We start from the raw sequence: 26429 nt of genomic DNA, 5'->3' as shown, positions 1-26429 counted from the left end.
TTCTGATTTTATTCATTGAATTGATCATATTGCCTTTACATTTTTAAAACATCTTGCTTAGACATGAAAATGCAGTATTTTCCTCTATCAATGCTATGGAAAAATTGATGACGTCACATGATTGGGCTGCATTGGCCAAATTTGATGGGGCCTAGCAAAAAAATAATAAGTAGGGTCTACAGAATTGCCTCACAAAGTTTGACACTTTTGTCAGATCTGTCCCCATCCGGTAAAAAAATCGACGTAAGCTGCCTAGCTATTCATGAGAACAAGGAATTTGCACTGGTTTAAGAAATGTCTCAACTTGATAATAGGTAGACTCATCATCCCAGTCAAAATCCCTCTCCTCTGCCAACTCTTTGTTTCCCATCTCAATGTCCTCATTGGACAATACCCCATCACAGGCACAATCAGATTTTGTACCAGCTCATGCACTGAATGATTGATGTCTGCTGACGGTCTTCGGTCACACTGATTAGATTGCACTTTGTTCCTCATTAAAAATCATCATCCCAGTCCAAATCTGCAACCTCAGCCAAATCTTTCTCTGCCATCTCAATGTCCCATTCGGACAATGCTGCGCCACAAGCACGATCAGCTCCTGAAGAAACACTCGCATCAAATGCTCTCTGAGGGTCTCTGTCTTCAGTCACACTCGTTTCTGTTCCCGGCATTTGAAACAGAGGTTTTTCAGCATAAGATTCGGTGTGTGTAGCGTCTGTTTTATGTGGGGATCGGGAGGTCCGTATGTCTTTCACCTGGAAGAACTGGTTGATACCTGTCTGTCCTTTGCCTGGCGACAGCTTGTTTCGTTTATACGGAGACCCTGTGGTTTTTGCTTTCATGGGGGATGAAGAAGGCGAGTCTGTCGCTTTTCTTTTCCTTGGTGATGTTTTTTGTTTTGTGGGGGTTCCTGTGAGAATTCAGACAAGACAGGTACAAGATTATCTATAAATCACTATTCTCATTACCTTCTCTCTTTTTTCTTTTGGTCCCGTTGTTACAAAAGAAATGTAGAATGTAGAAACTTAAAATCATCATTAAATGTAATCAGCATTAAGTCTGTTCCGTGTATCATCTGTTAAAAGGTTCTATTTGAATAGTCCTCAAAATCTAACATTACCGGTAATGTGAGCCAACAAGATATCAGATATGGGTTTGATACACAATGTTAAGTGACTATTTCAGAGCAAGCACCTTTGTACAAAAAATACTGAAAAAAACTTCTTTTCCCCTGCCCATGCCATCACGGGTACACTAACCAGTGTTACTGCTTGTTTTACCTTCTGTATCTTGCACAGGACTCTCCTCTATAAACGACTCCTCAAACATGTCCAGCATTTTTTTCTCTTCTGGGTCCTGTAATGCAAGCAAACAATTACCATATTTACATTTTAAGTACTCACTAATGCTTCCCCCCCCCCCCCCCCCCCCCCCCCCCCCCCATCATCATTCATGGTCATGATGATTTTGCACTGAACTTGCTTGCCGGCCGCTGCGCTGCTACTAATGACTTCGGTCCTCGCTCTCTCTCTCTCTCTCGGACTCCCTTATTTTATTATATCTGTTACCATTGTTTCATTCCAGATGCTCTCCTTCACTCATCACCTCTCCCCTGCCCTCCAACCCTCTTCCATTCCCCGCATTCGTTCCCATGGGACTCTGCTATCACTTCCTCCTGCATTACCTCTACACCCCCCCCCTTTTTGCTGCATATCTGTCTCGTTTAATATGGTCGCTGACCACTCCCTCTAAACTCACATTTTAAGTACATTGTGCAGCAAAGAATATGAAGTTTGATCAAAGCTATTACAATCAACACCCATTTTCTCAAATTAACATTGTACTCTGCATCAACTTTTCTGATTTGGAGTAATAATAATAGTGTGTACTATCTATATATATATACGACTAGTGTCTGTCTGTCTGTCTGTCTGTCTGTCTGTCTGTCTGTTCGCGATGCACGGCCAAAGTTCTCGGTGGATCTTTTTCAAATTTGGACACCGTATTCAGCTACACCCCGGACACAACCTCATCGATGAGATATTTCAACACGTGCTCTCAGCGCGCAGCGCTGAACCGATTTTGGTTTTTCGCGCGCAGCGCTGAACCGATTTTGGTTTTTCTCTCGATCCATTCCCAGTAACTCTTCCTTATCTTCTCCAGTGTTTTCAGCCGCGTTTGTCTCCCTTCCCCCTTCTTCCAAAGCCGGGTCCCAGGCGCAGCCTGGTATTTGGCTCTATACTTCTTCCCGGCGAAGCGGGTATTCATCTATACAAGATACACTCACTCTGACATGTGTTGCATCAGTGTCTTCAAAGTCATCACCAGCCAGACCTGCTTTGCCCAGGACTTGAAGCTTGCTCTGCACCAACGGCCTGCCACCAATACAACAATATGTTATTCAATGCTGAGCATTGACGCAGTTAAAGTATCATACATGAAATGCTGGACAGTGGAACCCCCCTTTTAAGACCTCCAAAAATCTGAGAAAATCGGGTCTTAAAAGGGGGGTCATTATATTGAGGTTATGAACAGAAAGTCTGAGAAAAGTCTTAAAAAGGGGGTCATTTTATTGAGGTTATGAACAGAAAGTCTGAGAAAAAAGTCTTAAAAGGGGGGTCATTTTATTGAGGTTATGAACAGAAAGTCTGAGAAAAAAGTCTTAAAAGGGGGGTCATTTTATTGAGGTTATGAACAGAAAGTCTGAGAAAAAAGTCTTAAAAGGGGGGTCATTTTATTGAGGTTATGAACAGAAAGTCTGAGAAAAAAGTCTTAAAAGGGGGGTCATTTTATTGAGGTTATGAACAGAAAGTCTGAGAAAAAAGTCTTAAAAAGGGGGGTCATTTTATTGAGGTTATGAACAGAAAGTCTGAGAAAAGTCTTAAAAAGGGGGGAGTCTTAAACTGGGGGGGGGGGGGGGGGTGTCCTAAAAGAGGGGTTGACCGTATTGCATGTACACTGACATGTACCCTGACATGTACACTGACATGTACTCTGACATGTACATACTAGCAAGACTGAAAGTTGAGGGAAAAAAACCATATCAGAGAGAGAGAAACCACAACAGCTGTCAATAAAATATAGTACATGTATTGCTCACCAGATGTAGTCATCAGCAGTGTTCTGAGCCACAAGGTAATACACAAGGACGGAATCCTGCTGGCCCAGCCTGTGTACTCTGTCTTCTGCTTGCACCAAGATCTGTGATCAATGTTCATCAATTTTACATTAAACAAAATATGCATGTTTATTGTTCTCATTACCCACTCAAAACAGCATAAAAACTCTCCTTTTGCGGCTTCTGAACAGAATGAAACGTAACCCATTCAGCATGACTAGAACCAAGAATTGACTACTTCGAATACAGAATTGATTGTTCCTTCCAACAACTTGTTCAGTTTCAGCTGTTCTGATTTTCTGACGAGGGAAAGTTGAATTTTTGAATTTGATTTACAGGGGTGTCTGTGTTTCAGTTCCACTGTGGAGACATTATTTTATGTAAAATCATGCAGTTTGCAGCAATAAATGGCCTTTCTAACACTGTAATTAGTTTTAGAATAAACAGCCTCATCACGAAGTTCTACACCCAAACCCATCTGCGTTTCTAATGATAAGTCATATAGTACAGTGGAACCCCCCTTTTAAGACCTCCAAAAATCTGAGAAAACCAGATCTTAACAAGAAGGGCAAAGCCCATACGACTCACATGCTTGACCTTGACATGACCTTGACCTTCAGGGTCAAGGTCAAATAACTAAACCTAGCAATGACATCATACACTAAGAACTGCTTTACACATTTTTCCTACCAAAATACATGTGACCTTGACCCAAAGTCAAGGTCATCCAAGGTCATGCAACACAAAGCTGTTAATTCAAGACATAGGAAGTACAATGGTGCTTATTGGCTCTTTCTACCATGAGATATGGTCACTTTTAGTGGTTCACTACCTTATTTTGGTCACATTTCATAAGGGTCAAAGTGACCTTGACCTTGATCATATGTGACCAAATGTGTCTCATGATGAAAGCATAACATGTGCCCCACATAATTTTTAAGTTTGAAACAGTTATCTTCCATAGTTCAGGATCAAGGTCACTTCAAAATATGTATACAATCCAACTTTAAAGGACCCTTGCGACCTTGACCTTGAAGCAAGGTCAACCAAACTGGTGTCCAAAGATAGGGCTTACATTGCCCTGTATAGCATACATAGCTAAGGTTGCCATTCTCGATAACTTCAGAAAAAAATGCGAAAATGTGAAAAATGGTCGTTTTTAAGACAACAATTACGGCCCCTGTGACCTTGAACTTGAAGTGAGGTCAAGTTGCCGCACATGTTTTTTGAGATCTTGTAACCATACACCATCAGGCCACATCAGGTGTTGATAGACTTAATAGTGTCCAAGAAATATCCAACGTTAAAGTTTTCCGGACGGACGGACGGACGACTCGGGTGAGTACATAGACTCACTTTTGCTTCGCATGTGAGTCAAAAAGGAGCGAGTCTTAACATGGGGGTACATTTACAGAGGTTTTGAACACAAAATCTGAGAAAACCAGATCTTAAAAAGGAGGGAGTCTTAAAATGGGGGTAGATTTACAGAGGTTTGAACAAAAAAATCTGAGAAAACAGGGTCTTAAAAGGGAGGAAGTCTTAAAATGGGGGGAGGGGGGGTTCTTAAAAGGGGGGTTCCACTGTACAACACACACTGCTTACCCCAGGGTTCCAGAAGAGTTCAGCAAAGACCACAATGGATGCAGCGGCCATGTTGAGACCAGCGTTGGCGGCAGTGATGGAAAGCACCGCTACCTTGCACTCTTCCTTCGACTGGAACGTGCGGCAGAAAAAGTTACGCTGCTCTGACGTCGTGGACCCATCAATGCGAATGTACTGTACATCTTCCTGGTCAGGGAAAGAAGTTAATATCTTGTGTAACCACAGTGCTTAAAACTGTCCCAGCATCTAAAATCAATTTTTAAACCAGGCATGGTACTCAGATGCAAGAGGTTTACCCTTACAATTTGTGATTTTTTTAAAACTTTTGTGAACTATTTTCCGGCCTTCTGTCGCAATTATAGCTAATCAAAGCTTTAGGAATTGCATTTCATGCACACATTGGGCAGAAATGTGAAGAGTCTTCAGATTAATTGTTAAAATTGATGGTCTTGTATAAAAGAGGGGAAAAATGTAGACATAATATGATGTTACACTCACACTGGCAACAGCATCTTCAATGCTGTCCAACATTTCTTTGTGATGTGCAAAAATGATGAATTTCTTTTCTGCTGCTACCATGTCCTTCACATAGTCCCTGGAAAGCAAACATAATCTGTCAAGTGTATGGATCATTAAAAGTAGATACAAAAACAAAAGTGTCTTACTTAGTTAATAACATTCAAAATCAAAATGGCGAAGACGATTACAATAAACACACACACACAGATGCTTGTATTCAATTCAATTCAATTCAATAAAACTTTCTTGTCTGAATGTAACAAACAGAAATGTTCTGCAACACACACACACACTCATACACACACACACACACACATACACATACAACCACACATACACACACACAACCACACACACACACACACACAGAAATGAGGTGTACCTGACAGCAGAGACCTTCACCTTGCAGGTCTCATGGAAGTACTGAAGCAGGGCCCCTCTTTTCTGCATGCCCTGGGGACAAGTGCATGAAGAAACTAACAATTCATCGACGCAGAAGTATTAAAATGTATGATTTCCGTTTTCAATAAGATAACATTCTACATTTGCAACATGAAAGGAATGGCAGGTTTCTAACTGGCACATTTTTACAATTACTTTAGAACCTTGACATTCTTTTCTAAACAACATTAAATCTCTCATTTTTAAATAAAAAGAGAACACAACAGTAACCAGGTTTGGTACATTCTTTATCAATATTTTGACAGCTTGTCGCTGCCTTCTTCAGGATGGTAAAAGTAAGAATAAAACTGTTTCAGAGTCAGAGACTGTTTATTCTAAAATTAAATCTCTTCTGAACTCAAGCTACATGCATGTATGCAAAATAAAAGAAATAGCAGTGCTTACAGACAACTTTTTCTCCATGACCTTGGAGGCTTGGATGAGGTTGCGAGACTTGGCCACCAACACAGGGTCAAGGATGACCATCTGACGTCTCTTGGCCGGTAGCTGACTCAGAACTTCGGTTTTCAGGCGTCTGAAACAAGATTGAAAAAAACGAATGGATAAATAAAAGAATGAATAAATTAATGCATAGATAAAAAGATGAGTAAAGGAATTGACATGACCACAACAAAAGTAAAGTAATCAATCAATCAATCAATCAATCAATCAATCAACCAACGAATGAATCAATCAGTTAATACAGAAATGAAGGGAGGAAGAAAGAAAGAAAGAAAGAAAGAAATATAATATAAGTGTACTTTGTCTAAAGCAAGTTAAGAACAGAGGACAGAGGGACAAGAGTTTTTTTTTTGTTCATAACTGATTTTGCTATAAAAACAAAACTAACAGTGAAAACAAGAAAAAAATAACAAGAAAAATAACAGATCTGCAAATTTTAAGTTCATTGTACAACAACAAAAATCTAAAATTTTATAAGTAAATTTTCATTTGATTAATATACTTACCCGAATCACACATAGCATTGACACAGTCTGGGATGCTAAGGTCTGAAAAGGCTACCCGTCTTAAAAAATTTAAAGGGAAGCAACCCCACCACAAAAAGTGTAAATGGAGCCATGGTAATGACTACAGACCCGGGGAGTTACCTCCCCTTGGTGTGTACTACGTCACTACCGCTCCTCAACACGTGGTCAAGATCATACGGCTTTAAAGAAACTAAAAAACCATAAGCGGGGTTGGTGGGAGGGCATAACCTATGTAATTCGGGTAAGTATATTAATCAAATGAAAATTTACTTATAACATTTTCGATTAAATTACATATTCTTACTCCGAATCACATATAGCAGATAGCGTCAACAAGGCGGTGGGAAAGAAAAAATCTAACTCATTCTAAAAATCCTTGCCAGAAACTGGCCCGCTGCCAACAAGTCAGGAAGGGCCCGGTGGGAAAGAAAAATCTAACTCACTCTAAAACCCTTGCCAGGAACTGGCCCGCTGCCCACAAGGCAGGAAGGGACCCGAGAACCATTGACAGCCGCGATGTCTCTCAGGCAAAAGTTGCGAAAAACAACTTCAGAGAGCCAGTAAGCTGTGCCCAGCACTTCTTCCAATCTCCTGGACCGTAAAACGGCCCGGGAAGAGACCCAAGCCTTGGATTAATAAACCCAAGCCGAGTCAAGGGAAAGACAAGCTGCCCCCCCCCCCTTTCTATTGGAAGGAAATGCCAATGCCCTGGAACGATCCGTGCGTAAGGTTGTCCACTCAGTGCTGAGAAGGACGAACCCTCGAGGTGACCGTAAGACAATCATGCCAAAGTATGCAAACCTTGGGATGGAGTGAAGCCCGAAAGGCCTGAGAGATAGAAGTCAGCTCAAAAAAAGAGTGACCGATCTACACCAATGAGAGAGAGAGAGACACCTGAGTACAAGGTACCAGAGTCCAACTCGATGAGAAAATCTCAAAAAAGAGATGGTCGCCAGTTATCCTCTACCAGTCCATGCGAACGCAGAGAGAGAGGTAGTACGAGGAAGCAGTGACTTACGATTGTGCGTAAGCCACCGGAAGTGCGGAAATCACAGTGGTCGAAGCCTGGTGTGACTGGTGACCATAAACAAAATGGCTAAAAGCCAGTGTGTTCGCAGATCAGTCTGCTTGTAGGTAATTGAATGTGAATCAAAATCCCAAAACAGAAAACAAGACTGGCAAGCATAAACGGAAAACCGTGAAGCCGACCAGCCATAAGACTCCCGAGACAAGTGTTCTCAGGGAAAAAGCGGAAGTTAACTTCGCGGCCAAATCAAGAGCCTTCCTGAGTTTGGCTGAAAAATCAGAACGCGTCTGTCTACCTCTGAAAGACTGAGAGTCAGACGCAGAGATCAACGGGCAACGCCGTAGTCATAGTTGCGTGTGGTAGAAGGGTGACTGTAAAGGAAACCCGACCCAACGGAAGTCGTCCCGACTCACCTCATGCCAGGATGAGGAGGAAGAGAGGAAGAGACGAAATCCGAAGTCACAGGAACCGAAAATGCAATAGTCGCACCGCGACAGGCAGGAGACTATTGCACAGGCTAAGGCTGAGAGCCGTGATGCCCGTAGCACAGCCATTGTACCGAAGTACCCACAGTACGCAGGTAAACGTAAGAAACAGAAGTTTCGGCTGCCAAATAAGATGCTGGGGTATAAGCCCACAGCAAAGAAACCGGAACATTAGCTAACCCTCTGCCAGAAGGAGAGGAGTAGCCAAAACCTGAGAGAGGTGGTAAGCCACAAAGAATGACTCCTCAAACATCCATTGCCAAAAACAATTCCCCCGCAGGAAAATCTGAATGTTACTTCCGAGGCCAACTCAAGCGCACCTTAAGTTTGGACGAAACACCAGAACGCGTCTGATCGCTAGAGAAAGACAGAGTCAGACTTGGCGAAAGACAAACAAGAACCATAGTCCAGATGCTTGAGGCAAAAAGTGAGAAAACGGGGTAACCTGAAGACAAAAACCCCACCCAAACGGAAATCGTCCTATCTCATCTCCGGCATAAGATGAGAATAAAGGAAAGAATTGTCGAAGTCCGAAGCCACAAGAACAGAGAAAGCAACAACCACCACCACCGACAGGTGGAATGGCTGTTGCACAAGCCGAGGCTAAAAAACCTGGATGCCCTAAGGTCAGCCGTTGTTCCAAAAACCCTGACGTACCTATGAAACGTCTGTGAGAGAAACAACCTCTCCGGTTAAACCGGAAGTGCGACAGAAGCAGCAGCCCGTGGCTGAAACGACTGTTACGCTGACTGAGGACGGAAGCCAGTATACCCAAAGGCCAGCCCTAGATCCGACCAGAAGAGACCTCAGCGGGTGCTCGAGCTGATGGACCTAGATCGCTGTGTAAATATCGGACTGATGCATAAGAATGTGAAAATATGCACTCATTAGATCGATTGAAGTCGCCCGACCTCACCACTCCCACAATCCATTGGCTGTGTACAGAGACCATCCAATGAGAAAGTGCAGGGAGGAGACCCCCCCGCCATCACCAAAGTGGAGGGTGGAGTTGAGATCGGGGGCACTTCCTTGGGGGGAGAGGCTTGCTGCTAGAGCTGCCCCTCTCCCTGCCCGACACTGATCTATTTCTCGAAACTCGAGAACAAGGCAGAGACTGCCTAATGGCTGCCGGCTTAGCTTGGCCAGAGGCCTGAGCATGCCTCTTCTGAGGAGGCTAGCTCTGCTTCAACCCTTGTAGAGAGAAGTCGGAGACCTTCTGATCTCTATTCGACTGGATCTCCTTTCTTCTGGTATTAAACCCCAATGTTCAAAAGGAGATCCCTCTACCCCGGGTAAAGCTCAAGTGTCTCTCTTAGTCTGCTCAGTGAACTGAGAATGCGAGAGAAACAAGTCCCTCCGACACATGACTGTATGAGCGGAGTGAAGGGAGGACAGCTCATATGCTCTTCGCTCATGTCATCAGCCACCTGATCCGCACAAGGTGTGAAAGGATTCAGTGACTCAGTGAGAGAGCGCTCTAATGATCATCTCTGAGAAAGAGGCAAGTTCCAAAAGCTGAAGTCCTATTTTCTCCGACGCGACAAAGGTGTGGTATGGGAACACACCACCCAAGTGCCTCTAAACTGATTCGCCAGCAGAGGAAGAAGTTCCTGCGTCCCCAGTAAAGGCAAACGCGGAAGATCAAAAAACGACAACAAGTTCCAACCCGGCCTCGGCAAGGTGAACTTCTTAACACTATTGTGACTAGCACTGCCACGGCGTTAACGTCCTGCCTGCCCAAGCTTGCCACCAAGAAACTTCCCAAAAATCAGTAACTGTAAAGAAATCTGTCTAGCAAGCTTGAATTAAGTCCAATCACCACCAAATTTTGTGTACTAATTCAAAAATGGATGCCCAGTTCAGTCGTGCTATTTATAAGTTTGTCACGCGATTTGTTTTAGCAAAGGGGGATAATTTGTGTTTTTTAACGTTTTTTTGTGTGTGTTTTATTTTCCACTGCTTTTTTTAAAAGTTATTTTTTAACAGAAAGTATTATAAATAATGTTATAACCAAACAAGGTGTAAAACCTATGAATTAGCTGAAATATTGTTAACATTGTACACAGAAATAAGGAGACAGTACAAAGAAAAAACAAGCAAATCACGCATTCACTCACAGCATCCTGACTCAAATGAAACAAAACTGTAACACTCACCAAATGATGTCTAGGTAATCCATATTGAATATAAGTCACATTTTCACAACAAAGTACCAACTGTACACCTATGAACATTTCCAAAAGGATTAGAAGGCTCCAGCCATCCATTGTTATCAGTGCTGCCACGCCCCCATAGCTCCTGCACGATTCCGAGATACATGTTCGTCTAGCAGTATCACCCCCTACCACGTGTAGTTTGCCGACTCGTACTAGCAACAACTGGACTGTTTCTTCCTCAATATCACTGCTATTATCGCTTTCTTGAGGCTAAAACGACACGATGTATCATGATCTACAGGATCCTCAAGATCCAACATCCGGAGAATCTCCTCCCGTGACAAGGCTCGCCTTCGATTCATTTTTTTTGTTCGAAAACACCACGCAAATCTGCACTAATTTGATCAAGCCGGAAGAGAAAACCACGTGTATCAAGGGAAACAACTCAATTTATTGCAATCTTCAAAAACCGGGAAGCAATCACGAGTCTTGTACCTTGTATGACTGATACTGAAAAATGCGCGTCCCGTCCATGGGCGTGTCAGCGCGGTTACTGATTTATCAGCGTCCCGTCGCGAAAGTGTTAAGCAAGAAGGAACAAAAGTTGAAGCCTGTGTAGCCAAAGCCAGCCAAGGCTGAGCGTGTTCCGGAACTGAACCGTGATGAACGAGCAGCAGAACCGGAACACTGGGGATACCACTTCTCGGGTACACCACCAAAGGTGACTCTCGAACCAGAAGTAGGAAACCTCCTTCCTTCGCGGAACGGAAGTCCGACATCGACGACGGAGCAACCAAAGAGGAAGCCGCCAAAGCCGATGCACCCTCCGAGAAATATCTGAAAATAACCTACGTCGCAGCTTCGAGAGCAGCCAAGGGCTTCGGCGGAAATCCAGAACGTGTCTGATCGCTGGCTAAAGACTGATATCAGAATAGTAAAGCTACGAACACGGACCGAAGTCACAGTTGGTGGTGGTAGACTGATGAGCAGGATGACCGGAAACCCGTCCACCCGGAAACCGTCCTGACTCATCCCCTACTGTATGAGGGTAAGAGTGAGCGGAGGGAACATCCGGAGCCACCAGAACTGAATAGGCAGTAGCCGCAACACCCAACAGGTGGAGTGATGACTGCCCCGGCCGAGGCTAAAAGCCTAAATGCCAGTAGGCCAGCCGCTGTTCCTCACTCACCAACATCCAAGAGGAAGCGTCAGGAAGACGAATAGTGTATCCGGACAGAGCCGGAAATGCAACCGACGAAGCCGCACAATGCGAAAGCGAAGGTTGCGTGGACTGGGGCCGAACGCCCGTAGGCCAGTCCACGGTCAACTCCAGTCATGACCGCAACGTGTACTTGCAATGGAGGACCTATGCTTCCGGTAAACCGGAAGCGCAGCTCCGGAAATGGCTGCCGCCCTTGCTCTGAAACACAAATGCCCGCGACGGGACAAGGGTGAGACAGAACAGAAGTGGACTGGGGCCGGAAGCCCGAACGCCCGTAGGCCAGTCCTTGATCAACTCCGGTCAAGACCACTACGTGTACTTGTGGCAGAGGACCATATGCTTCCGGTAAAACCGGAAGCGCAGCGTCGAAACAGCTGCCGCCCTTGCTCCAAAACACATATGCCCGCGACGAGGCAAAGGTGAGACGGAACGGAAATTTGCGGGTCGTGATCCCGCGCGAAAGATTTCCAGCAGGGAATGTCCGGTAGCCTCACGAGGGCCGGTGGACCAGTTCAACTCACCGGAAACGCCCACCACAGCGGAAGAGACGATGAGACAAGTAGATCCGCCCGAAAGCGGAAGACGAAAAAGCAAGGGAAAACTCCCCGGAAATCGTCACCGGCGGAACCATCAAAGACGCCAAAGAGCGAGCGTCACCCCTGATGGGGTGAACACCGGCAAGCAGCGTGGAACGCTGCATTTCTTCTCTCCCAAGCTGCGGAACTCTAGAAATAAAGAGCTAAGCAGTAAAGACACCGGAGCACCATGCTCCGTTGCCTAAAAGAGGGAAAGCAAGAAGAAAAAGAAGTCAAGAACGTGCTTAACTGCCCCCCAACCACATGTTCGTTTGGGGCAGAATTAGTAACGGAAATAACAGTATTACATGCTTAGTCCGAAACAACAACAAGTACCAACGGTCTGGTAGATCCATGACATAAGCCTTGCCATGTTGTATCACTGTCAGCTATGCTGATCAACAAAATGGCGGCCAAACGATAAGTTACTGGAAAAATTTACAAGTCCAAAACGGACGAAAATTCAGCAACTACAACGAAATTCCTGTCAAACTAATGACCAACAAGAGGCGAAGCCTTCAAGGCTCACGTAAGAAATCGACAAACAGTAACACAAACTCAATCACTCCGTCACACATACACACACACAGTAAGCATAGGTGACACGGTGCAAGAGTGCGAGACACTAGATCTAGATCTGTCTGTCTGTAGCCTACTTACGGGGACACGACTGCCAGTTGGCCAGATCGACACTGCGCTTTCGACAGCGCTTCCTCACGCAGACACTGGAAACACGCTGTGCAGATTAACCTGTAGGAAATTTCCTTTGGTATCTTCTTTATCTATTTTTTTGGAGCTACGAAACCGAACAATGTGAAATCGTCTTCTCTGAATCGGCGAACTGCAGCTCGGTGATAACTGTATCTATACCACAATCCTTCACGCGATCTGACCTAACCTTGACCCCTGACCTGGTCTACATACCACACACGACACAAACCAGTCAGGTGTTTTTACCCCCCCAAAACCCCCCACCACCCGTTTTCTTTGGATACACACTTTAACTACATACGTGCCGACGAAATGTTGATCCTTGCTTCAATACTTTGAAGCTGTTGCTTGAATAATAACCAGGTAAAATTAGTATTTCGGTGTTCAGTCAAATGTTAAAGTTTCTACCACAGACATACATACATACGAGGCTACACTTACGTGAGCCAAAAAGAAAAGAGCTTACCAACTAACAAAGCAGAAGGCAAGTAAGAAGGTAAAATTAGGTTTACCTCACCATTACATCGGCCTTGCCACATTTTATCGCTGTCAGCCATGCTGAGCAACCAAAAATGGCGGCCAAACAATAAGTTACTGAAAATTTTACAAGTCCAAAAACGGACGAAAAGTCAGCAACTACAACAACATTCCTGTCAAAATAATGACCAAAAAGGAAAGAGCTCACCAACTAGTGAAGCAGAAGGCAAGTAAGACGGGTAAGTGACCAAACAGCACAGCCACGAGAGAGCCAAAAAATCAACAACCTTCTCCTCAGAGCTGAAAAAGTCGTATGATCTTGACCACGTGTTGAGGAGTGGTAGTGACGTAGTACACACCAAGGGGAGGTAACTCCCCTGGTCTGTAGTCATTACCATGGCTCCATTTACACTTTATGTGGTGGGGTTGCTTCCCTTTAAAATTGTTTAAAACGGGTAGCCTTTTCAGACCTTAGCATCCCAGACTGTGTCAATGCTATATGTGATTCGGAGTAAGAATATGTAATTTAATCGCATGTACAAATTTCAAGTGCACTGAGCGATGATATCCAAACAACACAACAGACAAAATAAACCAGCAAACCGATAAGTCAAGGAGACAAATAACGATGCAGAACTTACCTGATCATGACTTTTTCCTCCAACAGTAGCTGTAACTCCTGCATGTTTGAAGCCCCTGAGAAGTCCCAGCCCCATGGTTGCTGGCAACATATGGTCAAAAACATTGTGACGTGGACTCAATCTAGCCAGTCATTCATAGTGATTCATTCTATCTTGAGTTGGAAAAGTCAACCCCTACTAAACTAAGTTCTTTTCATTGTGTCATTATTTTTAAGTCCATCCACTAAAAATGCAGTTATTTCGATGCATTTGTAAATGTTTCGTTTTGTCTTGAATCAATTTGACCTCTCTTGTTATTTTTTATTTATTCTGAATATAGCCCGATTCCAAAATAAGTCATAGAGCAATCAACAAGATTTGATGACAGTCAGCTTAAAATATTAACGTTCCCTCAATTATCTTACTAAGTTTCAAAGGCAAACAAACATGCAGCAATCTTCCGATTTAGCCCCCACAAACTGAAGAAAAAAAGCGAACATTTGGAGATTTTGTCAGTGTGACCAAGAACCTCACACTGGGTCATTCAGGAGATTGCCAAAGATGCAATGTCACCGTGGCATTACCAGTTCTTGGACTTAGCCAGTTCTGAGCCAATCTTGGTCCAAACATACTGTGGCCCTATGGCAGCTGCCATCCTAAATGTGTTAGTCTTTAAAATCATTTCCAGTAGATTATGCATGGAGTTTTAATATTTCCAATCCAGTCACTCCACCACAGTGCCAAATAAGCTGCTTACCTCTTTTCCATCGCAGTAGCGTACACCAAACTCATGGAACTTGAACATCCTGGGACACACTGCAACAATCTGTGTGTACAGCTCTGAGGGACGCGACAGAGCTGGTGTGCCTGACAGCAGTATCACATGCTGGGCCGACTGTAAACAGAGAAGACAATAAAAAGTAGGAAACAAAACAACGTAAAAAGGTTTGCAGCTTTCAAAATTAGAGAACAAAATAATTATAATAATCAAAATGCACATTTCTAAAGCGCATATATCCAAGGTTTAACTCTGTTCAGAGCTTAATTTAATTATTATTAATAATACATGTAATAAAATGTCAAGATTTGCATAGATTTTCTTATCCCTGAATAGAGAGACAACAGGCGATGATTCACATGTGACCATGGTGCTGTTTATTGCTTTACAACAAATGAAACTTGTCCAATTTTTCACACCAAGCTGAGTACCACAAGATTTAAGACAAAAGGCCCAAAGGGTGTCAAGTCAAGTCAAGTCAAGTCAAGTATTTTATTGTTTTGGGCCCAGAGGGCTTTGAAACAAAGATATAACTTCAACACAAAAAAGGTAACAAATCAGACAGTTAATATATGTATATAAATTGAGCGGACAAATACAACAATACTATACGACCAAATTAAATTGGCAATATACACTTCCATACATGCAAACAAAAAGAAAAATAGGTTTAACAAAATCAGGTAAGAAATCAGGCAGATAATATGTATACATTAAGCGGACAACGATAATATACAGCTGAAGTAAATTGGCAATACCATTATGCCATGCATCTTTTGTAAAAACACAAAACAAAAGCATGTATTACATATATACATACCAATAAAGAAACTAGATATAACGCTAACATACTAAAATCATAACATGGGCTACAAATCTTGCTAGCTTCATTAGTTTTATCTTAGATTTACAATTCATTAGCTGTTCATATTTTAAACAATTTGGGTGAGATCGGTAATAAGGACTAATTAATTTTCTTCTTTCAGACACTATACTTTCGTCGGTACAACTGAACAAATAGTGAAACTCATCACCTAATTCATTTTTATCGCACATGTCACACAATCTTTCATTTCTAGGAACATTAAAAAATCTGTGCTGATGTATTGGCAACTTATGATTACTTGTTCTAAATTTTGCTAGTTTAACTTGGAGTTTCCTAGGCAACCAAAGCAAATACCTTTCCAGACAAAAATCCTTTTTATATATTCTGTAATTAAAACACAAGCTGTTGGCATTCACGTCAGTGTTCCATTCCTGCAGGAATTGATCTCTTAGTCTTTGTTTTACAACGTTTTTAAAACCTGAGACGGCAAGACTCTGAGTTGTCCATAAATATGATAGACCCAACTTATTTAACATAGTATTGACATGCGACAGCCAGGGCAATTTAACGTTTTGTACATGAGACTGTGCCAAAAGGTCAGGTGTCATGTCTACTGTCCCGAATGACACACGATTGCTGACATTTCACCATTGCCAACAGAATAAACAAATAAGAAATAGGTAGAAAATGAATGTGAAAACTGACTTTAATTGTTGATCAGTATTTTCTATACCACTAACAAATAATCTACTTGCACATAGCTGTTTGGCAAATGTATGTTGCATGGGACACACTGACATGAAAGTGGAAGATGTTTTTCTCTCTAGAGAAACTACATATCAAGTTACACTTTTTGTGCTCTTCCATTCCAGTTGGCAATCAATTGTTAACGCATGTTATTAGAAAAAATAGAACGAAAACAGATTAGATAGAATGAAAAATGTACTGGTGATGTCATTTGGGACATACTGACATGAAAACGTCACCTTTTGGCACAGTCTCACATGGTACAACTTCAAATGTAGTTTTAACATTAAACAAGACATCTTATTCGCACCATCGTTCATTTCTTTCATCAGTTTATACCAATAAACCAGTAACTGACATTGTACCTCAATTCTAATTGGATAACGACCAAGCTCTCCGTAAACCATACAAGTGGGTGTAGTTTTATATACATCAAGAAGCATTTTTAAAAATCGCAATTGAAACCTTGACAATATGTCTAATGAATCATATCCCCACACCTCACAACCATACAACAAAATTGGATGTACACACTTCTCAAAAAGATCCAATTGCACATCAATTGGTAAATTTAGTTTTCTACATTTTCGAATTAACGAGAACATTGCACGGTTACCAATCAAACATTGACGTTTCATGGCATTATGCAATTTGTTATTATAATTAAATAGTACACCGAAGTACACATAGTCCCAAACTACTTGGACAGGTACTCCATTCAAGACAAAATTTAGGATATTCCGTATTTTCTCCCGCGAATAAACAACTATTTTTGTCTTTTCAATATTTATGCTTAGTCCCCAGTTCTTACAATAACGATCTAGTCCATCCAGGGCTTTTTGCATTTCTCCAGGTGTTTCGGCGAGTATAGCAGTATCATCAGCATATATTAACAGGAACAAATACATATAGTCATTAATGCGTTCAACATCTATTTCTTGGGCTCTTTTCAGGGGCAACTCTAGGCTGACATCATATTCAATCAAAAACTGCTTCAGGTCGTTTAAAAATGGTGAGAAAAGAATCGGTGATAAATTTTCGCCCTGAAGAAGCCCGATGTTTGAGGTGAACGTCTCGGAGAATACACTGTTCACCTTCACGCACAATTTTGCCTTATCATACATGTCCTTAATTACATTCAATACCTTACCATTAATATTCCGTTGCATCAGCTTCTGCCACAGGAGATTGCGTTGCACAGAATCAAAAGCTTTACGCAGATCAATGAAAGCACAATATAACTTTTTCTTTTGTTGTAAAAATATATCAATAAGACAATGTAGTGCAAAAATGTGGTCTACAGTAGAGTGGCCTTTTCGGAAACCAGCTTGTTCGTTGCCGATCACAGAATTGTCATCCAGAAATGCATGCAATCTTTTATTTATCACACTTGTAAAAAGTTTTCCAAAACAACTTAGTACACTGATTCCTCTATAATTATCAGGGTCGGCTGTTGAGCCTTTACCTTTAAAGATTGGGCTTATATACCCCACTGTCCAAGCTTTAGGCATTTTCCCAGTATGCAATATCAAGTTAAATACACGTGTTACAATAGTTAATAGTTTTGGTGAGGAATATTTCAAAAACTCGTTTATAATACCATCGTATCCGCAAGCTTTGTTATTCTTTAAATTGTTTACACATATCATCACCTCCTCCTTTGTAATATCAACATTCAATTGTTCATTCATAAGGTCTGTGTCATCAAGCACATCATCTTGCACATCAATCAAGTCGTGCTCAGATACATTACTAAGTTTTTCAAAATGTTTTACAAATACTTCACGGAAGAAAATATCTCTGGCAAAGAAAACAAGCTGAAAAAAGTCTTCAAGTGTCATGTGAAAAATCACGCATAACAGTTTTGAACTTTAAAAAGAGTTTAAAAAAGATTCATTTTCCTTTTCCATTCAGTATGTACATGTTAAAACAGAAATGACATGAAAACACACTTTTTATTTTTTACCCCTCCAGAAAAATCAAAGCAGGTTCAATTCACGAAATTCAATTTTCTTCACTAAGACTGAGAGAAAAGAGATAGAAGAATGATTTTAGATTTAATTATTCTCCCCAGAGGGGAGTGGGCCGATCCTGGAGGTACTGCAATACCAGGCCAACCCGTGGCGAAGGTGGAGCAAGCCCCTGACACTTCGCCGAGGTTCAAAAATCAGTTTAATATCGAAGCCTCCATATAGGAGGCGTATCAGATATTAAGCTGATAAGAACAGATACTACACTTTGATCTTAGCCAAAAGGCCGAGAAGCGATACTGGTTTGGCCTCAAAATTTTCAGGTCATTCCAAAAATAATGATGAAAATTTGGTGGGCACATTCAGCATACATTGCTTTTATTATAGTTTTCTACCTAAGATAGCCTCATAAGCGAACAGACAGCTATCTAGTAGAACAGATTTTACTTTAATTTGTTCTTAAAATCTGTTCAAAAAGGACATCTTAGTTTACCTGAATTTGTCTGAAATACTGCTGAAATAGTTCACTATTTCAAGCACTGTGCCTTGAATACTACCAGTTACTCTATGCACAACCAATCAGCATCTTGGACAGGTAAAACCCAAGGTCATACACACCTGGTAAGGCCCTTCCAGGGATAGGGAGTGAGTGAAAATGTGATAATCGAAAATTTGTTTCAAAGTCTTAGACCAAAATCCACCCCGCTGGTGATTCACAAATCTAACAGAAATCTGTCAAAAATGTAAACCTTTCACTTTAAACCGTGTCCTTGAAATTAAGTAAACCCTCTCTGTTCATACACTGTGAAGCATTTCAGATGTGTACCCTTTACAGGGCCTCTGCTTTTCCAGGCAGGTAGGCCATGAAAGTAGGTCACTTCACAGGTGGGCTCCAAGGTGAGAGGGGCCCTGACCAATCATCTTTCAGCATTCTCTCTCTCTTTATGTCTATTATTAGACACAGTGGTAGAAGCTGAGCAAAGAGAGAAAGAGAGGGAAGGAGTAAAACAATAAACAAAGAGATAAATAGAGGGGGGAGAGTGTGTTTGTACACTATTGCATACAAGCTGGACAAAGCTGTTTTTGTTTCTGTTTTTTTCTTATAATGATGATTGCATTCCACTATTGGTGTTTCATTTTTATCTTGTTTTATTTTTATCAGCTACTTCACATTTCTGTTGCCATCCCTACCTTTCCCGCAAATTACCCAAAGGTAAAAGCTGAGAGAGAACAAGAAAGGGAGGGGGGGGGGGGGGGTGCGTCAGGATAAAGAAACAGAGAGGAGGATAGTGTGTGTGTACATTGCTGCATACAAACTGGAGAATGCTGTTTTCTGCTGGTGGTTTTTCCATTCCTTACCTGCAAGAGTGGAAGTGCAGCTTTTGTCCGCACTGTCTTAGAATTTTTCAAAAAGTGAGATTCATCCTGAAAGAAAGCAGATGTATTTATTAAGACTGTGTGTGATGTAAGTTAAACAATCCTTTAACAATTCTAGTCAAAATACACAATTTCAACAGGTTAAATCATTCCGACAAAGAATCAAGCCCACACCATAGTGACATAACTGTGAAGTGGCTTAATATGAATTTCTCATGCAAGATACCAGTTCAAGCTAAAAAATGTGAACTTGACAAACATTTTTTTCATACAAAAAGAAAGCATGTGGACTTCAATGATTTTAAAATATGCATGTATCACACATGTATCTGAATAACAAAGACAGACAGACAGTACATACATAGTAATTAAGCTACAGCATGAACTGCTTGACAAGACTTCAGCAACTCAAGTCAAGCCTTAGAATTGTATTTGAATAAATAACTGCCTTATGAGGAAGCTAAATTTTCTTATAACATAAAACAATTCAGTACAACAAAAGTAACAGAAAAATACCAATAACATGTGCTGACCATAATAATGATTCGAAACCGAGCCTCTGTGAGATCCTTGACCTTGCGTGAGAGAAGGTCATAGCTGATGATATTGACGAGGCCACTCGTTGCGTCATCACGCCCTGTCACAGCCACCTTAATTCGTGAATGATCCAAGGATGGCACCCAACGCTTGAATTGCTGCAATGAGCAGTGCCAGAAAGACAACAACAAAAAGTGAGCATTTTCTTTCACTTAACAAGCAAATTAGACTACAGTAACATAACAATTCAGTATTAACATCTCCCTTGTAAATGTTGTGAATAACAGCCATGCACGTAAAAGCACACGAGTGTACATAGGAGTCGCAGCCCACAAACGCAGAAGAAGAGTTCAATGTTGTCATTTTAGCATGCATTTTTTTAAATACTGATGGCACTTGCACAGACAATCACAATCTGAACTGAAAAGATCGTAGAGGAAACGCAAGAAATTATGAACATACACTCTAAAATGAATGCAGGAATGCAGAGAAAAAGGGAAGCATATCGTCGCTGTTGTGCGCTAACCGTGTAACTGACAAAATATGACAAAAATGTTTTTTCATCTCAAACCCTAATCACAGACTTCACACATGTCATCTATAAATATCTTGTGTCTGCGACCAATGGAAATGCTCTAATTTGTCACATGTTGTACACTCATTTACCGGAAATCCTGTTTTCTCGGACACGCTAACCGTGTATGTGCAGTGAGAGTTCGTTAGGAGTGCCACTTACACGGTTAGGCTCTCTCTCGCTTGACATATATGTGCCACTTACACGGTTAGCTCTCTCTCTACCCGTGTAACTTCAGTCAGATTTTCTGTCGTCAAGAGTGTAACTGAAATAATACGAACATTTTAGATAGTTTGCATTTTTTTTTATTATATCACATGTTTACACATAGGTAAAGCATAAGAAACAAGTTCATGTCAAATGTGGGATGACGTTGCAGCCGTCGACAACGCGTTTTTTGAGGCTCCTGTAAAATCACTGATTCTGCAGTTGCACGGTTAGCGCACGACAGCGACGATATTATGGCTCAAATCAACCATACGTCAGAAACACACCTGTACAAGAAAGTACAATGAAACCTCCCTTTTAACCCCAAAATTTAAGACAACCTCCATTTTAAGACCCTGTTATCTCAGACTTTTTATTCATAACCTCTGTAAATTGACCCCATTTTGGGCGGGGATGTAGCTCAGTCGGTAGCGCGCTGGATTTGTATCCAGTTGGCCGCTGTCAGCGTGAGTTCGTCCCCACGTTCGGCGAGAGATTTATTTCTCAGAGTCAACTTTGTGTGCAGACTCTCCTCGGTGTCCGAACACCCCCGTGTGTACACGCAAGCACAAAACCAAGTGCGCACGAAAAAATCCTGTAATCCATGTCAGAGTTCGGTGGGTTATAGAAACACGAAAATACCCAGCATGCTTCCTCCGAAAACGGTGTATGGCTGCCTAAATGGCGGGGTAAAAAACGGTCATACACGTAAAATTCCACTCGTTCAAAAAACACGAGTGTACGTGGGAGTTTCAGCCCACGAACGCAGAAGAAGAAGAAGAAGACCCCATTTTAAGACCGGATTTTCTCAGACTTTTAGAGGTCTTAAAAGAGGGGTTCCACTGTATGAAAACAACACCAGGACACTTACTCCTGTCAAGCAGAACACCTACCTGTGCCCAGTCAAAGCGCACTGAGGAAGGAGTGACGATGAGCACGGGCCACTTGTTGCGATAGACACACGCCAGACAGATGGCCTGCAATGTCTTGCCCAGACCCATGTCATCTGCGATCAGCACTCGCCCGTTCAGGTGAACGCCAAAGCTGCAACAGGAGAGGAAACATCAAGATGTGAAATGCCACTGTCATAGAACGGAAGTTTTCTATATAAATAAGCGAGGATAGTTACTTTGTTTTTGTTTGTGTGTGTTTTTTTTTTAAAGTTTCAGTTTTTGCTTATTATATTCAGTACAGTTTGCATTTGATATAAAACAAGGCCATTTTCATGTAGAAATTTCTTTGTTCACTTATTGAAAACTGTCAGAGATACATTTTAATAGAATGGACAAGATACAGAGATTTTTGTATTTAAGTCCACCATGGGTCAAATCAACAGTACAGCAGTAACACAAGAGGCTTCAAGGAATGTCCAGCATATTTCTTTTTACTTTTATGGAAATCTCAAGTAAAATGCTGAAAGAAGGACACTGGTCTGTCAAGATCCAGCCAAGAATTGAATAATGTATGGCTGCCCAAATGCCCGGGTAAAAACAGCTATACACGTAAAAACACACTCGTGCCCAAAACATGTGTAAGTGGGAGTTTCAGCTCACGAACGCAGACAAAAAAGAAAAAATAATCTATGCAAAGCACTAAAAATGCCAGTGTGTGTGTGTTTGTAAATATGTGTCTGCTCATCTGTTTGCCTTTGTTTTAAAAGGTCAAATATCAGTACTACATTCCAGGCAGCTACACATTTGTCTGCCTTACTTGACACCCTCTCGCTGGAAAGGCATGAGGGAGCTGGCGAGAATGTCGTCGACTTGGACAAGATCAGCCTGTGGAATGATTGGTCTATCTGCTCCTGCCTTTCTTCCGAACACCTGCACAATTGCTTTTGGCAGTGGCTCCACTTGTATTGCTGGTCGAAGGCCACTCACAGCTTTTACTATAGATGTTGAAACAAACAAAATGCATACTAGTAGTTATGCATACATGGCATTCTTACGACAAGATGGTAAGCACCTGATTTTGTTGGGTAACATTTTGAAAAAGAAAAATCCTCGTGAGAACACACACACATACATGTATGCACACACACACACACACACACACACACACACACACACACATAAATCAACATCTCAAAAATGGAGCAATAATAATTTGTAGATTAAAATTAAGTATCAAACATAGACCAAACACTCTTTATTTGTGCTTACTTTTGTGTCTGCAAGAAGAGGGATAAATCAAACAAAAGAAACTTGAAAGCTTGCCTCCTAATAATCCTAATACAGGAATAGTTCATAAACATGTCTTACTCAGTGTGTCATGGTCCCGAATGTTGAAAGTCCATTTCCTCTTTGTTGCATCTGCATTAACATAAAACAAAATTGAAAATAGACATGTAATAGAATAAACATTAAAATAACAGTGTGAAAAAAAGAGACCCTTCAAGTTTAACCTGGAATGAGCAGCTATAAATTATATACTTTTTGTAACAGGGCCTAGCATTGGAAAAAGTGAGTTCAGCTTACAAAGGCAGGGATTTTGAAGATTTGTTGGAGATTTTTTTACCTAAAATGAACCCCCCCCCAAAGAAGATTGAGCAACTAAATTATGCCATAGTCCATAGTCCTTAGTCCGTATCGGCACATTACTTCTTCTGACTTGCCTTCCGCCTTCGGAACGGAATCCAGCCATTCCCACTTCCAGGAATACCTGGATTCTTTGTCACTGAATGGCTGACCACGTTCAACAATGTCGCTTCGAGACATTATTTCAAGTCTAGAGCCACAAAACACCGGCACAAAGCATGCTCGCGCGATGCCAGAGGAAGTACGTGCTCAAGCAAACTGTCAAACCGATTGAGAATTGAACCGAACGGCGCACAAAACGAAAGCGGGGACTGTTTGGGTTTACCGTTTGGGAATAACAGGGTTTTGCATTTCGGCGTACACCAAATCGAGTTCCGCGTACTGGAGATGTTATTTCGGCGTAAAGTACGCCGAACGGCTTACAATGCTAGGCCCTGTTATAATCATACATTCTAATTTCTAGCACAACAAAATAAGTTTGATGACAAACAATGCTAACGGTCAAAGGAACATGTCATTTTTCAAAAAGTACTACAAAAAACTATTAAAATAAATGAACTGAGTACAGCTTTTTTGGCAATTGTCTTGATTTAGCTCCGTGTCAGGTTTGTCATGACACTGAATGAATCTCAAAAGTCCCGTCTTCTATCTGTCACTTCTACTTGGCTATATCAGATTTGTTTGTTCGTTAAAAGTTCACAGCTGAATTGAGCACACTTACCATAGACTTTAGAACTGATGGTTTTGAAGACTTCAACAACAGGTTGACTAAACCCAATGGTCACTTCAAACCTGTCTCTTGCGATGAGAACACACTGCCCCTTCAGCGCCGGCTGTGCTGCTGACCCATAGAACTGATTTTTCTTGATGACACTGCCTGCTTTCGAAGTATATGACGTCTGCCCTTTATTCGTCCAAGTCTTATTCGGAGGCCCTATTCCATGTAACCCCTTTGGAGCAGCACCTAATGTACTCGCCGTTGATCGATTGTAATTTTGGTTTCCTGGTGCATTGTAACTACTGCTTGGCGTTGCTTGTGGGTGGGCAGACTTTGTATATGACTGATTCGTGGCTTTGGGTACAAACGCTGATGCGTTTGGATTGAGTGTTGCAGTCTTTTGAGGTGACTGACCATGTACTCGTTCCTGTCTTTTGGCTAATGCCCGTTTCTTGTTTTCTTCTATCCGTAGCTTCTGTTCGTTGGACAGGGTGTTGTTATTCATGTTGGACGGCACGAAATCTTACATATACACAAAAAACACCGTGTGTGTATCGTTCAGACATTCCAGTTTGGTCTCCTTTCGATTTCGATTCATAACGGGGTAAAACACGTTAACAGCTGTGCTCGTTTCAAACGCGCATGGGAGCAATAAATCCGGCGACAAACAAATTATCAGCCTGTGTTTTCTTAAATAAATGAAATCCCTAGTGGCACTTTACCAGGCGGGCATGCATAACCTGGTGCAGTCTTACACAGAGTAGACTTCTGGCATCAAACTTTTACAAAAAAAATTCCTAAAGCAAACAACCGCCATACTTGTTGGTGTACCATGATACGATTGACGTAAAAGTATACAATGTCATTTGATCTCAACCAAACATAAGATATAGCACAAATATTACAAAAGAAGATCTTCAGATTCAACTACGATCTTTGATCAGCTATTGAATAATTTAACAATACAAAAATAATTTAGTTTGCGACAGCTTCTTCTTTGTCTTTATTCCCAAACATACCAAAATATGTGTCTTGATTTGTGACCGATTGAAGTACAGATGGGCACGATGCTGAGAGGCTTTGATGCCCTTTGTAAAAAAAAAATTAAAAAAAAATAAAAACCCATCGCTGTTAAGGCTGGAGTCTACCTCTGATAGCAGAAGTAAAATTGAAAGATGTCACTCGCCCAACTGACGTGTCCCAACGAAATAAAAGATAGCATTAACAAAATGATTGAAAATATTATCAAGAAAAAAACATTCTCTACAGTTATACTAAGTTAATCAGAAGTGGTTCTTGTGCAAAATTCCGATACCTCATACTCAAGTTTCAGATATGATCATATAAATCAGCCGAGTCTTGTTATTTCTTGTCTTTGCTGTCCTTCAGCTTACATTAAAATTATCTTTTAAAATGTCATGTCACTTTTACTTACCGGTACTTTTTCTCAGGGTAGACTAAAAAAACCATGTTTTTCGTCCAAATGGTTTGAGGTAAGGGTAGTAGAATTATTACAGTTCAACATTTAGCCTGTTAAGGGTTATTCATATTTGTATGTGATTAAAGGGATACTTTACCTTCAGTGTAACAGTTTTAGAAATGTCGTGTAACTTTTTGTTGTATGTTATTTCATTTTTGTTTATGTGTCATGCTTGAAAATTGGTTTCAAAAATTGGTACAAAGTTTAGTTTTTTGGGTTTGACTTTAATTTACCAGTACATGTAAAATAATGTTTTGTGTTCTATTTTGTTACTCTATCAGTCTTCTTCAGGGGTGATCTTTTGATTGTTGATTTGTTTACATATCCACAGTAGAGTCTAACTTATTTCTTCAGTTGTGAATTTTGTGAAAAGTCTTATACCCTATATTCAAGTTTCATAAACATGAAATAATCACAGTATGCCCTATTACTGTTAAACATTTGTTATTACTTTTCTTTGGGATAGACTCCAGCCTGAACTGATGTTTCTTCTTCATCCTCCAACTGTATGTTCAACTGTTATTTACAATCAGCACATATGTTCTGTGTACCCCGGAAAGTACGGTAACTAGACCAACTATATATCTGTATTTTTTTTTAAAGCAATTTTGTCCTAGAAAAGAACTGTAATTTGATTTCCTTTCACCTGTATCATGTATTTCTTGTGTGTGTATGTGTGTGTGTGTGTGAATGCGTGTTTGTCTGCATTCATATACAAGTAGGTCTCTGTGCA

General features: G+C 41.3%; 1 protein-coding gene and 1 non-coding gene across 2 annotated transcripts; both read right to left on the bottom strand.

Annotated features, from left to right (window-relative positions):
* Window positions 1–244: 244 nt before the first annotated feature.
* LOC138981623 (SWI/SNF-related matrix-associated actin-dependent regulator of chromatin subfamily A-like protein 1) lies at window positions 245–26104 on the bottom strand. Its single transcript, XM_070354602.1, has 16 exons — window positions 24220–26104; window positions 23223–23273; window positions 22672–22849; window positions 21855–22005; window positions 20177–20338; window positions 19626–19691; window positions 14703–14840; window positions 13967–14046; window positions 6089–6218; window positions 5625–5695; window positions 5222–5318; window positions 4724–4909; window positions 3104–3204; window positions 2291–2378; window positions 1284–1359; window positions 245–913 (listed from the first exon to the last, which is right to left on the bottom strand). Exons 1-16 carry the CDS (start codon window positions 24719–24721, stop codon window positions 498–500), a joined length of 2493 nt encoding a protein of 830 aa, XP_070210703.1. The 5' UTR covers window positions 24722–26104; the 3' UTR covers window positions 245–497.
* Window positions 18372–18564, bottom strand: LOC138983398 (U2 spliceosomal RNA). Its single transcript, XR_011461135.1, has one exon. It is a non-coding gene; the product is annotated as a U2 spliceosomal RNA (small nuclear RNA).
* Window positions 26105–26429: the final 325 nt, after the last annotated feature.

Source organism: Littorina saxatilis, linkage group LG12 (genome assembly GCF_037325665.1).
Source record: "Littorina saxatilis isolate snail1 linkage group LG12, US_GU_Lsax_2.0, whole genome shotgun sequence".
In the NCBI taxonomy this organism is placed as follows: Eukaryota; Metazoa; Mollusca; class Gastropoda; order Littorinimorpha; family Littorinidae; genus Littorina; species Littorina saxatilis.
This window is presented reverse-complemented; position numbering and strand designations above follow the sequence as displayed.

Coding starts and splice junctions, on each gene's coding strand:
- LOC138981623 (XM_070354602.1), bottom strand. CDS start 24,721: ATGAATAACAACACCCTGTCCAACGAACAGAAGCTACGGATAGAAGAA. Junction 14,841..19,625: donor CTGCACTTCCACTCTTGCAG/GTAAGGAATGGA, acceptor CTCTGTTTACAG/TCGGCCCAGCATGTGATACT. Junction 5,696..6,088: donor TCATGGAGAAAAAGTTGTCT/GTAAGCACTGCT, acceptor ACTTGTCCCCAG/GGCATGCAGAAAAGAGGGGC.